General features: G+C 42.0%; 1 protein-coding gene across 3 annotated transcripts in view; it reads left to right on the forward strand.

The window, feature by feature from the left end:
- The window catches only part of LOC121280981 (teneurin-2-like), a 787212-nt gene that overhangs the window by 680355 nt on the left and 93723 nt on the right, over positions 1–13134 (forward strand). For all 3 annotated transcript variants that reach the window (XM_041193486.1, XM_041193489.1, XM_041193487.1), the window contains one exon: positions 8670–8816. In XM_041193486.1, coding sequence (XP_041049420.1) covers positions 8670–8816 — 147 coding nt within the window. The remainder of the gene's footprint in view (positions 1–8669; positions 8817–13134) is intronic.

The raw sequence follows: 13134 nt of genomic DNA on the forward strand, positions 1-13134 counted from the left end.
AAGTGATGTGTGTGCAGTCAATAACACACTGCATCATGAGGAAGCCTGCAATCCTAATAAAGTCATTTGCTCATTCTGACTACTCTTACAAGGAAGAATGAAGTAGAGTTGACTATCTTGGAATACAGAGCTACAGGGACCCTCCTTACATGACAGCAGACAGCAAACTGCAAAATGTTGCAAATATTTCCAGCTCCAGTCAGGAAGGAGCCAGATGCATAAAATCACATGTCCACAGTAACTTTCATGGCCACTGACATTTCGATCCTATGCCCTGCTCTGATTTTACAGCAGTTGGCAGATTTCAGTAAGGATGTCCTTAGTGAAATGTGGAAGGTTCACATTGCTCCCCACTGAGTTCCAAATATGAGAATTGCTCTCTTGAGCACCCTGGATAGATAAGGTCTCCTGCTGAGAGCCCTTCTCCCTCTCCTTCTCCTCCTTCCTGCAGCATAGCCTGCTCTGCATCTCTGTTCATTAGCCAAATCATGGTGTATTCCAAGGAGAATAGTGCAGCATTCCTGGGAGCAAGTGGTTTGTGCAGAAACCTTGCAGTCAGCATAAATGTCCTTCAGCACCTACCACATAACTCTGTTGACTTTTGAAACTTTAAACAACTAGACAAAACTCCAAACAATTGCAGAATCTAAGCAAAAGTTAGAAGATATCTTTTTAATTCTTTCACTGGATGTGGGCTTCGCTGGCTAGGCCAACATTTCTTGACAATCCCTAATTGCTCATGAGAAGATGCTGGTGAGCTACTTTCTTGAACCACTGCAGCCCATGTGATTTAGATACATCCACAGTGCTGTTAGGAAAGAAGTTCCAGGATTTTGATCTAACAACAGTGAAGGAACAGCGATATAGTTCCACGTCTGGATGGTATGTTGCTTGGACGGGAACTTGCAGATGGTGGTATTCCCAAGCACCTGTGCCATTGTACTTCTAGCTGGTAGAGGCTGCAGGTTTGGAATGTACTGTCGAAGGCGCCTTGGTGAGTTGCTGCAGTGCATCTTGTAGATAGTACACACTATTGTCACTGTGTGTCAGTGGTGGAGGGAGTGAATGTTTAAGGAGATGGAGAGAATCCCAACCAAGCGGGCTGCTTTGTCTACCAGCAAACTAACCTGTAGGTAGATGAAGCTCCCTGTAAAAAGCACATTGGAGGGCTCTTCCTGCTGCTAACTGCATGGCCTTCTCCTGAGGTCCCCAGCATCACAGATGCCTATCTTCAGCCAATTCGACTCACTCCACCTGATATCAATAAATGGCTGAAAGCATTTGATACTGCTAATACTGATTCCCCAAAGTCATCTACAAGGCACAAGTCAAGAGTGTGATGAAATACCCTCCACTTGCCTGGATGTATGCGGCTCCAACAGCACTCCAGAAGCTCGACACCATCCAGGGCAAAGCAGCCTGTTTGATTGGCACCCCATCCAACACCTCCAACATGCACTGCCTCCACCACCGACATATATAGGCAGCAGTGTGTACCATTTACAAGATGCATTGCAGCAACTCACCAAGGCTCCTTCAACAGTACCTTCCAAACCCGCAACCTCTACCACCTTGAAGGACAAGGGCAGTAGACGCATGGGAACACCACACCTGCAAGTCGATCTCCAAGCCTCACACCATCCTTACTTGGAACTATATCGCCTGTCATTCACTGTTGCTGGGTCAAAATCCTGGAACTCCTTCCCGAATAGCACTGTGGGCATTCTTGCACCACATGGACTGCAGCGGTTCAAGAAGGTAGCTCATCACCACCTTCTCAAGGGCAATTAGCGATGGGCAATAAAAATGCCAGCCCCGCCAGCGATGGCCACATCCCATGAAAGAAACAAAAAAGCCTGAGCAAGTTTAAGAAAGGACATTGGCTGGAGATTGGGCTGCACATTGACACCACTGACATCAAATCAGCATTTGATGCAGATTGACATCACGATGCACTTGCCCTGCATACACCTGACAGTCATTTACTGCACATCTGCTCACGCTTCACTTATATGGCATCGAGTGTGATTCACCCCAAAGTGTGCATGTACATCATAGGAGCCATTCTGGAGCTTTAGGTGTGCTCATAGCACCCAAAAAACTGGTGCAAACTGTCCCAATTTCCTGCCCAGATTGTTGCTTAATTTGAAAGATGGAAGTTGTTAGCGTATCATAGTTTAGACTTCATGTCTTTAATTGTTTCTTTTTTGTCCCAGACAGCAATGAAAGTGGCAGTTTTGAGTTCCACTCGGAGAGAAATTTAACTTGTTTCCATGCAATGCAAGTTCTTTTTTTCTTGAAATGTGATGGTTTCCTTTTTGAACTTCTTTAATTTATCCAAAAGAATTCTTAGATTTCAAAAAAGCATCTTTACTTTTCAAAGCTAAAGATCTTTTTTGAAAAGATAGGATCTGTAAGGAAGTACTAATTATTGTTCCATTACCTTTTATCTTTGTTTGTTCTTTTTGATGTTTCCTGATCAAATCTATCATGCTTTTGATTAACCGTAAGTTGCAGTTCTTGGTGCTAGATTTTTTTCAATCTGTGACATATTTTTGTCACTGACTTTTCAAAATATAATTAACCTGTCAGTCAAAACAATATGTCTTCATTCAGCTGTCCATAAAATCACACAAATCAAATCTGATTTTTAAGTAACCAATATACATACAGCAGATTGAGTCTCACTATTAAGCATCCCTTTTAAAAGCGAGTTGGAACTAATGTTTGCATTTTATATATTTAATTCCCATAGATCATCTTGGTTAAGAGCTCAATATCAACTATACCATCAGGGAAACTGATTGGCAAGAGTTATTGAACAATACTGTGTGAGAAATTAATATATTAGCTAATACAGGTAACTAAATTCTGTGTCCTTGCTCCCTCGCCATAACAATGAAAGACAAGGCTGAAGCACTTGCAACAATCTTCTGCTAGAAGTGCTGAGTGGATGATCCATCACAGCCTTCTCCTGAGACCCCAGCATCATAGATACCAGTCTTCAGCCAATTTGATTCACTCCACTTGATATCAAGAAATTGCTGAAAGCACTTGATAATGCAAAGTTTATGGGCCCTGACAACATTCTGGCAATAGTACCAAAGACTGGTGCTCCAGAACTAGCCACTTCCCTAGCCAAACTGTTCTAGTTTAGCTAGAACACTGGAAACTACCAAGCAATGTGGAACTTTCTCCAAGCCAGCAAATGGACAGCCTGATCCCATAAGAATTCCCAGGGTGAAGCAGTGATAAAATTGGTAGTTTCCAGAGTGGTGCAGATGCTTTAACCACTAGATGGTTCAGGAGGTGGTGGCAGCCAGAAATAGAGGTGTTGACAATCTGCTAGAAACCAGGTTCACCAAAACTAAAAAGATTTAAGTATGCATTCTTCCAGAAAAGCTACTTTCTTTATTGCAGCTAGACACTTTGAAATTAGCTGTTGTAAAGAACTGGCTTTTCAGAATCTTGGAGCGCATCCCATGTCTGCTTTCATGCTGACAGACAGTATGTTCAGTCACCAGAGGTGAGACTTTTTTTTCCTCCATGGGATGTGGGCATTGATGGCTAGGCCAGCATTTATTACCCATCCCTAATTGCCCTTGGTGGTGAGCCACCTTTTTGACAGCTGGAGACCATGTATTGTAGGAGCACCTAGAGTGCTGTTAGGAAGGGAGTTCCAGGATTTTGACCCAGAGACAATGAAGGAACGCCAAGGTAGTTCCAAGTCAGGATGGTGTGTGGCTTGAAGGGGGACTTGAAGGGGATGGTGTTCCCATGCATCTGCTTCCCTTGTCCATCTAGGTGGTAGAGGTCGCAGGTTTGGAAGGTGCTGTCGAAGTAGCCTTGGTGAGTTATTGCAGTGCACTTAGTAGATGGTACGCACTGCTGCCAATATATTTCAGTGATGAAGGGAGTGGATGTTGGAGATGGTGGATGGAGTGCCAATCAAACAGGCTGCTTTGTCCCGGATGGTGTCGAGCTTCTTGGGTGTTGATGGAGCTGCATTCATTCAGGCAAGTGGAGAGTATTCTATCACACTCCTGACTTGTGCCTTATAGATAGTGGACAGACTCTGGGGAGTCAGGAAGTGAGCTACCCTCCACAGAATTCCCAGTCTCTGACCAGCTCTTGCAGCACCAATATTTCTATGGTTGGTCCAGTTCAGTTCCTGGTCAATGGTAACCCCCAGGATGTTGATAGTGGGTGATTCAACAATGATAATGCCATTAACTGTCAAGGGCAGATGGTTGGATTCTCTCTTGTTGGAGATGATCATTGCCTGACACTTGTGTGACACGAATGTTACGCCACTTAATAGCCCAAGCCTGAATGTTATCCAGGTCTTGCTGCTTATGGGCATGGGCTGCTTCAGTATCTGTGGAGTCACAAATGGTACTGCACATTGTACAATCATCAGAAAACATCCCCACTTCTGACCTTATGATGGAGGAAAGATCATTGATGAAGCAATTGAAGATGGTTGGACCTAGGACACTACCCTGAGGAACTCCTGCAGCGATGTCCTGGAATTGAAATGATTGATCACCAACAATAACAAACACCTTCCTTTGTGCTAGGTATGAATCCAACCAGTGGATAGTTTCCCCCTGATTCCCATTAATCCCAGTTTTGCTAGGGCTCCTTGATGCTATACTCGGGATACAAGGCTATACTACAAGGATACACCTCACCTCTTTAGTTCAATTCTTTTTTCTATGTTTGGACCAAGGCTGTAATGAGGTCAGGAGCTGATGGGCCCTGGCAGAACCCAAAATGAGCATCATTGAGCAGGTTATTACTGAGGGGGGGCCTTAATAGCACTATCAACAACCTCTTCCATTACATTTCTGATTATCAAGAGTAGACTGATGGAGCGGTAATTGGCAGGATTGGATTTGTCCTTTTGCAGACAAGATATACCTGGGCAATTTTCCACATTGCTCGGTAGTTTCCAGTGTTGTAGCTAAACTAAAACAGTTTGGCTAGGGGAGTGGCTAGTTCTGGAGCACCAGTCTTTGGTACTATTGCCAGAATGTTGTCAGGGCCCATAAACTTTGCAGTATCAAGTGCTTTCAGCAATTTCTTGATATCAAGTGGAGTGAATCAAATTGGCTGAAGACTGGTATCTGTGATGCTGGGGTCTCAGGAGAAGGCTGTGATGGATCATCCACTCAGCACTTCTAGCAGAAGATTGTTGCAAGTGCTTCAGCCTTGTCTTTTGCACAGATGTGCTGGGCACCCCCATCATTGAGGATGAGGATATTTGGGGAGCCTCCTCCTCCAGCTAGTTGTTTTATTGTCCACCACCATTCACAACTGGATGTGGCAAGGCAGCAGAGCTTAGATCTGTTGGTTGTTGGATCGCTTAGCTCTGTCGATCACTTGCTTCTTTTGCTGTTTGGCATGCAAGTAGTCCTGTAGCTTCACCAGTTTGATACCTCATTTTTAGATGTGCCTGGTTATGCTCCTGACATGCCTTCCTGCACTCTTCGTTGAACCAGCGTTGATCACCTGGCTTGGTGGTAATGGTTAAGTGGGAGATATGCTGGGCCATGAGGTTACAGATTGTGGTTGAATACAATGCTGCTGTTGATGATGACCACAGTGCCTCATGGATGCCCAGTTTTGAGTTGCTAGATCTGTTTGAAATCTTTCCCATTTAGCACGGTGGTAATGCCACACAACACGATGGAGGGCATTCTTAATGTGAAGACAGGACTTGTGCAGTGGTCATTCCTACCAATATGTCATGGACAAATGCATCTGTGACAGGTAGATTGGTGAGGATGAGTTCAAGTAGGTTTTTCCTTGTTGGCTCTCTCAACCTGCTGCAGACTCAGTCTAGCAGCTATATTTTTTAGCACTCGACCAGCTCCGTCTGTAGTGGTGCTACTGAGCCATTCATGGTGATGGACCCATCTAGAAGGTGCCCTTGCCACCTTCAGCGCTTCTTCCAAGTGGTGTTCAACATGTAGTGCTGATTCAGCAGCTGAAGGAGAGGCAGTACATGGTAATGCACAAGAGGTTTCCTTGCCTGTATTTGACCTGATGCCATGAGACTTCATGGAGTCTGGAGACAATCTTGAGGACTCCCGTAGCAACTTCCTCGTATACCACTGTGCCATCACCTCTGTTGGGTCTGTCCTGCTGGTGGGACAGGACATAGCCATGGATGGCGATGGTGGTGTCTGGGACATTGTCGATAAGGTATGATTCCATGAGTTTGTCTCTGTCAGACTGATGTTTGACTCGTCTGTGGGACAGCTCTCCCAATTTTGGCACAAGTTCTCAGATGTTAGTAAGGAGAACTTTGCAGGGTCAACAGGGCTGGTGTCGTTTCTGGTGCCTAGGCCGTTGCTAGGTGGTTCATCCGGTTCCATTCCTTTTAGACTTTCTTAACAGTTTAGTCAACCAAGTGGCTTGCTTGACCATTGCAGAGGCAATTAGGAGTCAACCACATTGACTCTTAATACCAGACCAGGTAAGGAAAGCAAATTTCTTTCACTAAAGGGCATTAGTGAACCTGATGGGTTTTTCTAACAATTGACAATGATTTCATAGTCACTACTACCGAGACTAGCTTTTTGTTTAGATTCCTGATTTATAAGTGGCATTCAAATGTTGGGATTTGAACCCGTGTGCACAGAACATTAGCCCGGGCCTTTCGATTGCTAATCCAGTGACATTACCACTATGCCATCGCCTCCCCTCATGCAGGAATTCTAATGGATGGCATCTTCCTGCTAATTCAGCCTCCTTTTGTTGAAACAAGTTGAATTGAGGTATCCACAGAAATGATCGCTTCTCACCCATGCCACGTGGAAACCATCACTGCTGCAAAATGGGGATGAGCCAACATAATCAGGTTTTGAATGTCTGAATAACTTATAAGCGAAAGAAAACTTGATCAAACTTGAGTTAGCGCCTCCTATTCTGGGTAAGGATTATTTGAAAACAGTTTGGGTAGGTATAAGAAAGTGATTAGGAGTGGATCTATATTCCACCAGATGAGGAGGAAGAATTAAAAATAAAGCAGAGACTAACAGTAAAACTAGAGGTTGTTCCTGAGGTATACAACTATGGGTAACATGATAGGCTGAGACAATTGTGAAAATAAAGTAAAAGCACTTAACAATCTGAGCTACAGTCTTGTTCACTCTTCTACTTTCCAAAGCTCCAAATGCTGATTGGTGCTGAATTCACTCAGAGGTAGCCTGGGCACAATGTTGGCCACTGTATCCAATTAGACAAGAAAAATCATTTAGGATTCCTGATTCTGGTCAGCATTCAATGGTCCCAGTTGAAAAATCTGAGTGTGTTTTTATTGGAGGACACAATTAAGCCATGTAAATGATAAACATGACAAATATTAATTCAGACATGAAATTATAGAGCAAACAGAGGCTCAGGAGATGCTCAGGAGAGAAGGGACAGCACCTTGCAAAACCTGTACCACCTATCAGAACAAGGACAACAGAGGCATGGGAACACTGCCACCTGCAAATTCCCTTCCAAGGCACGTACCACCCTGAATTGGAACTAAATTGCCAGTCCTTCATAGTTGCTCAGTCAAAATCCTGGAACTCCCTCCCCAACAGCACCATGAGTATGCCTACAAATCATGGACAATTCAAGAAGATGGCTCACCGCCACCATCACAAGAGCAGTTAGGGATGGGCAATAAATGCTGACATTGTCAGTGCCATTCACACCCCAAGAACATTTTTTTAAAAAAGGTTTACAAAGGAAATAATAAACATTTGGAAAAGTGGCAAGAGAGGTAGGATAAGAAAAAAAAAGTACAAAATAGCAGATCTCTCTTTATGCAAGTAAACATTCTAAGGATTGATTAATAAGATCAAGGGGGTGAAATTGGTCTTCGGCGCCAGCAGAACATGGTGGTAATGAAACTACGATCCATTTTTCACAATGGAATAAAAATGGGATGTGATTGAAAATGCACTGTCCATTCACTATCAACTGTTTAGTACTACCAATGAAGACCAAATTCAGTAGTTGGAGCATGATGCTTAATTTTAGAATTGATAGGAATGGTGCATAGTACAGATCCAGATTCTCATTGTCCAAATCACCTGTTAAGAATGGTCATTTGCCACCCATGGAACCAGAACCCATCAAAAGTTGATAAACTGAGGACACTTAACAAGAGATTACTGAAGTAGGAGAATAAGAAGCTCAACAAAGTGTTGTAGACAGGAGTCACTGATGCATAAGTCCAGTAGCAGCAACAATAAACTTTATCTAATTACTCCTAATTTAATCTGTGGCAAAAAGTTTGGAAGGTACTCTGTAATTTTCCCTTTTGGTTCATAAGATACTCATTTAGTTTTTGAAATTGATTTGCCTGCTTCATCAGTGACTCTAACATGGATTACTTTATGGTCAAAAGGTATTACATTGGAGATTTAGTTTAATAAGTACAAAAGTCACACTTTATCCTTTTTTAGCTTCAAATCATTGAATAGCTTTAGCAACTAAAGGTTAGATTCATACAGTACTAACTGGCAGACTCAAATCAATCCTTCATATAGATTTTGCTGCCTTAATGTGTTTTCAGGTTTCAGATGTATTAAGTGCTAAGGATCTTGCAACTGAATTGCCATTCATAACGTCTCCTTTTAATCTCTCCTTTTTAAAAATAACAGATGGCTGCCCTGATCTGTGCAATGGCAATGGGAGATGCACTCTCAGCCAGAACAGTTGGCATTGCGTCTGCCAGACTGGCTGGCGAGGACCAGGATGCAATGTTGCAATGGAGACATCTTGTACAGATGGCAAAGACAATGAAGGAGGTGAGCCTATCATGGGGAAAATGATAAAAACAAAAACAGAATTACCTGGAAAAACTCAGCAGGTCTGGCAGCATCGGCGGAGAAGAACAAAGTTGACATTTCAAGTCCTCATGACCCTTCAACCCTTCAACAAACTGAGTAAAAATAGGAGAAGGGTGAAATATAAGCTGGTTTAAGGTGGGGAGGGGTGGGGGGAGAGAAGTGGGGGGGTGGTTGTAGGGACAAGCAAGCAGTGATAGGAGCAGATAATCAAAAGATGTCGCAGACAAAAGAACAAAGAGGTGTTGAAGGTGGTGATATTATCTAAAAGAATGTGTTAACTAAGAATGGATGACAGGACACACAAGGAACAGCTCTAGTGGGGGTGGGTTGAAATAAGACTAACAGGGCATAAAAGGTATAAATTTAAAAATAATGGAAATAGGTGGGAAAAGAAAAATCTATATAAATTATTGGAAAAAACAAAAGGGAGGGGGAAGAAATGGAAAGGGGGTGGGGATGGAGGAGGGAGTTCAAGATCTAAAGTTGTTGAATTCAATATTCAGTCCAGAAGGCGGTAAAAGTCGGCAGTTTTACAGCCTTCTGGACTGAATATTGAATTCAATAACTTTAGATCTTGAACTCCCTCTTCCATCCCCACCCCCTTTCCATTTCTTCCCCCTCCCTTTTGTTTTTTCCAATAATTTATATAGATTTTTCTTTTCCCACCTATTTCCATTATTTTTAAATCTATACCTTTTATGCCCTGTTAGTCTTATTTCACTCCACCTCCATTAGAGCTGTACCTTGTGTGTCCTGCCATCCATTCTTAATTAGCACATTCTTTCAGATAATATCACCACTTTCAACACCTCTTTGTTCTTTTGTCTGTGACATCTTTTGATTATCTGCTCCTATCACTGCTTGCTTGTCCCTACAACCACGTCGCCCGCACTTTTCTCCCCCCAACTGCCCCCCCCCCCCCCACCTTAAACCAGCTTATATTTCACCCCTCTCCTATTTTTACTCAGTTCTGTTGAAGGGTCAAGAGGACTTGAAACATCAACTTTGTTCTTCTCCACCGATGCTGCCAGACCTGCTGAGTTTTTCCAGGTAATTCTGTTTTTGTTTTGGATTTCCAGCATCTGCAGTTTTTTTGTTTTTATATCTGGGGAAAATGATGTTGGGTTGCAAATGAGAAATCTATACTGAGTTGCAGAAGGGACCCTATCAACCCCTATACCCTCCCATGATAAATTTGAAGCTGGCAGATAGTCTGTAATATAAGGAGATGCAGATGGTGCATTGAATCACAGTCCTCAGGCAATCCATTATGCCATCCATTTTCTCAACATACAATTCCATGACTTTCTGAGGCATTTACTTAAGGAGTTCTGCTCTTGAGATTGGGGACAATGAAATGAGGGGGGGTTTGTGCATTCACATTCTAAATTTTTCTGTAGGCCGTTGCCAATCTTAAATGGGTTGTCACAGCAAGAGGACAAGCAGAGAGCCAGAAAAAGGAGGAATTTTTAATGCACAATTCACATCTTTTGTTTCTATTCCATTTCATCATTTCTTCTAGGTTTGTTTTTGAAGGTAATCTCTCCTGAATGTTCCATTTAAGGATCATATTTTGTAGCGTTGTGCCTCTGTTTTGTCTCTCAACAAATACCATTATGACTCACTTCATAATAACTTCATTTTATGTTCCATATACATCTTCTCTGTCACTGTCTCTGATCCCTTCCCCCTCCATCGCAACAGATCTTCATTTTATTCCTCCATCTATTAGTAATGATTTTGCGTGCTTTGAGGTTGATTCGATTTGAAGGAGACAGCTTGTATTTAACTATATTCCTTAATAGTTTTAAGCACCTGAATCTTCACTCCCTCATTGCTTCAAGCCCATCATTATCATCTTCCAAGTTGCAGCATCCCATCAAACTTGCAATTGACAGAATGATGTTCTCAGCTAACTTCCATGTAAATTCTCTGGCCTGAGAGTTAATCTTTTAATCCGTTCCTTGACATGCACACTTTTAAATGCAATTTCCACCTTATTTTTTACGGTCTAAAACATTCTCTCATCACTTTCACCATTAATCCCTCTCCTTTTGATGTAATACATACTATTTATACTGTCTTTATTTAATCTAAAGGATTTGTTTCAAGAAGTTTGCTTATTAAAGGGGTATTCCTCATCACAGAAAGCCCTTTAAAGAAATAGTATCAGCAATAGGTCCTTCTTCTTCCATCATTTAAAGGTTTCTAACTTTCCTTATGCTGACAACTTTTCTGTTCTCTGCTTATTCTTATTTCCCCCCTTTTTCCCATTTCTGATAAAAAATCTTTGTGCTGAAGTATTAGCTCTGTTTCATTATTCACAGATGCTGCTGGACCTGCTGAGTATTTGCAGCATTTTCTGTTTTTAATGTCCATTCTCATGGTGCACCACCGTCTACACCAATCAGAAAATAGACTCTTCGCTACCTGATTGGTTGGTTCTTCACTGTCAGCCACCAGCCTTGTTTCCATAGGCCTGATATTTTTTATGAATAATAAATAGAAATGTTCAATTGAAAAAATACACAACTTTTTTTATTATCCCTACAATTTTTCTCCTGAGCTCTTTGCAACAGTGTCCTAAAGAATAGATTTTAATTCCTGGAGCATCCAGGGCAATCCTGGAGAGTTAGAAACCCAGCCCAGAAAAAAAAAACTGCACAGGAGTGGTCCATTGATAATTCTCCAACCTGCTTACGGACAAAGGTCTAGCCCGTGCTGCCTAACAGCAAGGTAACTCAAATCAGGAACTCAGGTGTATTGGGATGGATGTGAACACATACCCTACCACCTTGTAGTGATGTGTGTAGGTGCCCCAATGCTTGGAACTTTTTTCTTGAAAATAAACTGTCAATTGTAAAGAAGTGTGATTAATTTAAACATTTTTTCAATCTGTTCATTTCTTTGATTCGTAAACACAGCAATGCCAACTCCTGCTGGTCGATAACAAGTGACTTGTGCAAGTTTTTTCCAATACTCATTATTAATGTGGGAACTTAAAGTTGTAATTTAGTTTACCCATGTGAATCACAAGCATTATAAATCTTCCATAAATAATATGGGTCACAGGTGAATTTGGAATGTTGGCAGTGCTTTAAACAGTTGCATCATTGGAGGAACTTGCTGGGAAGGAGTTGCTGAGTTTGACAGGTGTGAGGCCCAAGTGACTTGAGGCCTGGAAGCGCAAGGGAGTAGAACTGTTAAGCCTAAAAGTGCACAAGACCTAAGCCAAACCAACCAGACTGGTCCTGCCTTCATCTTTCCTTAGATTAGGTTCAGTGACAAGTGTAATGGGCATGATTGCATCTGCTACAGTGAAATGCGGTGAGGTCACACATAGGCAGGAATCTTTGACCAGCTGTTCCTCCAAAGCAATCCAGATTGAAGATCATGACCTCAGCACTCTTGGACTTCTAATTTTAAAATAATGTTGGCAGACTGTTAATGTTGGTGAAAATACTGAAATCGTTATTAAATTAAACAATGGTTCTCCTTCAAGATCAAGTGTGTGCTGCTGGAGTCAAACAAACCACAAAAATATGGTACTTGTAAATAATAAATTTAAGCAAATAACAAGGCCGATGTGATTCTGATTCTCTGGGCTGACAGCTGTGCATGAGAATATCAAGTCCTCCCTTTTAGCTGATGGTACACCGCTGAGACTTTGCTGATGTTGCTTTCTAAGGAGGCTATGATATCACATTTTTCAGCCTCCTGCTTTGTGTAGTGGCAGCTCTTCACAGTTTGATGAGTACTTGATTGTCTCTAAGATAAATGCAGAATTGCGTAGCAGATTAATTTAGTGAAGATTGTTGCGTAACTGTATTTCTGATGGGGCTGGCTGACAGATAAATGTGCTTATGTTGACTGACGGTCTCTCTGGGAGCCATACATGGGAATCAAATGGGCAGATGAGGAGTCCACTAACTGTCTAACTGCACAAAACACTGCCAGGTTTGCCTAGTAATGAGAATCTAGAACAAAAATAACTATACCACCAAGCTTTTCGCTGTCTAGATCAATGAGGTGTTGGGAATGTGCAATATCTCACCATTTCTTGTCATAATTGCCACAGAAAAGGGCTTAATGATACTATGGGGTATGATGTTTATTACATATTCAGTTTGTCTCATTAAAAGAACAGCTTTCTTCAATATTTATGTACATGTCCCTTGGAAAGTTATATTGCCACATTTCTCCCCATTGTGTAACATTTGCTATGTGGATAAGCCCTTGATCTTCAGCACTTTGAATACCACAAGACCTTTTCAGC

Source organism: Carcharodon carcharias, chromosome 8 (genome assembly GCF_017639515.1).
Source record: "Carcharodon carcharias isolate sCarCar2 chromosome 8, sCarCar2.pri, whole genome shotgun sequence".
Taxonomy (NCBI): Eukaryota; Metazoa; Chordata; class Chondrichthyes; order Lamniformes; family Lamnidae; genus Carcharodon; species Carcharodon carcharias.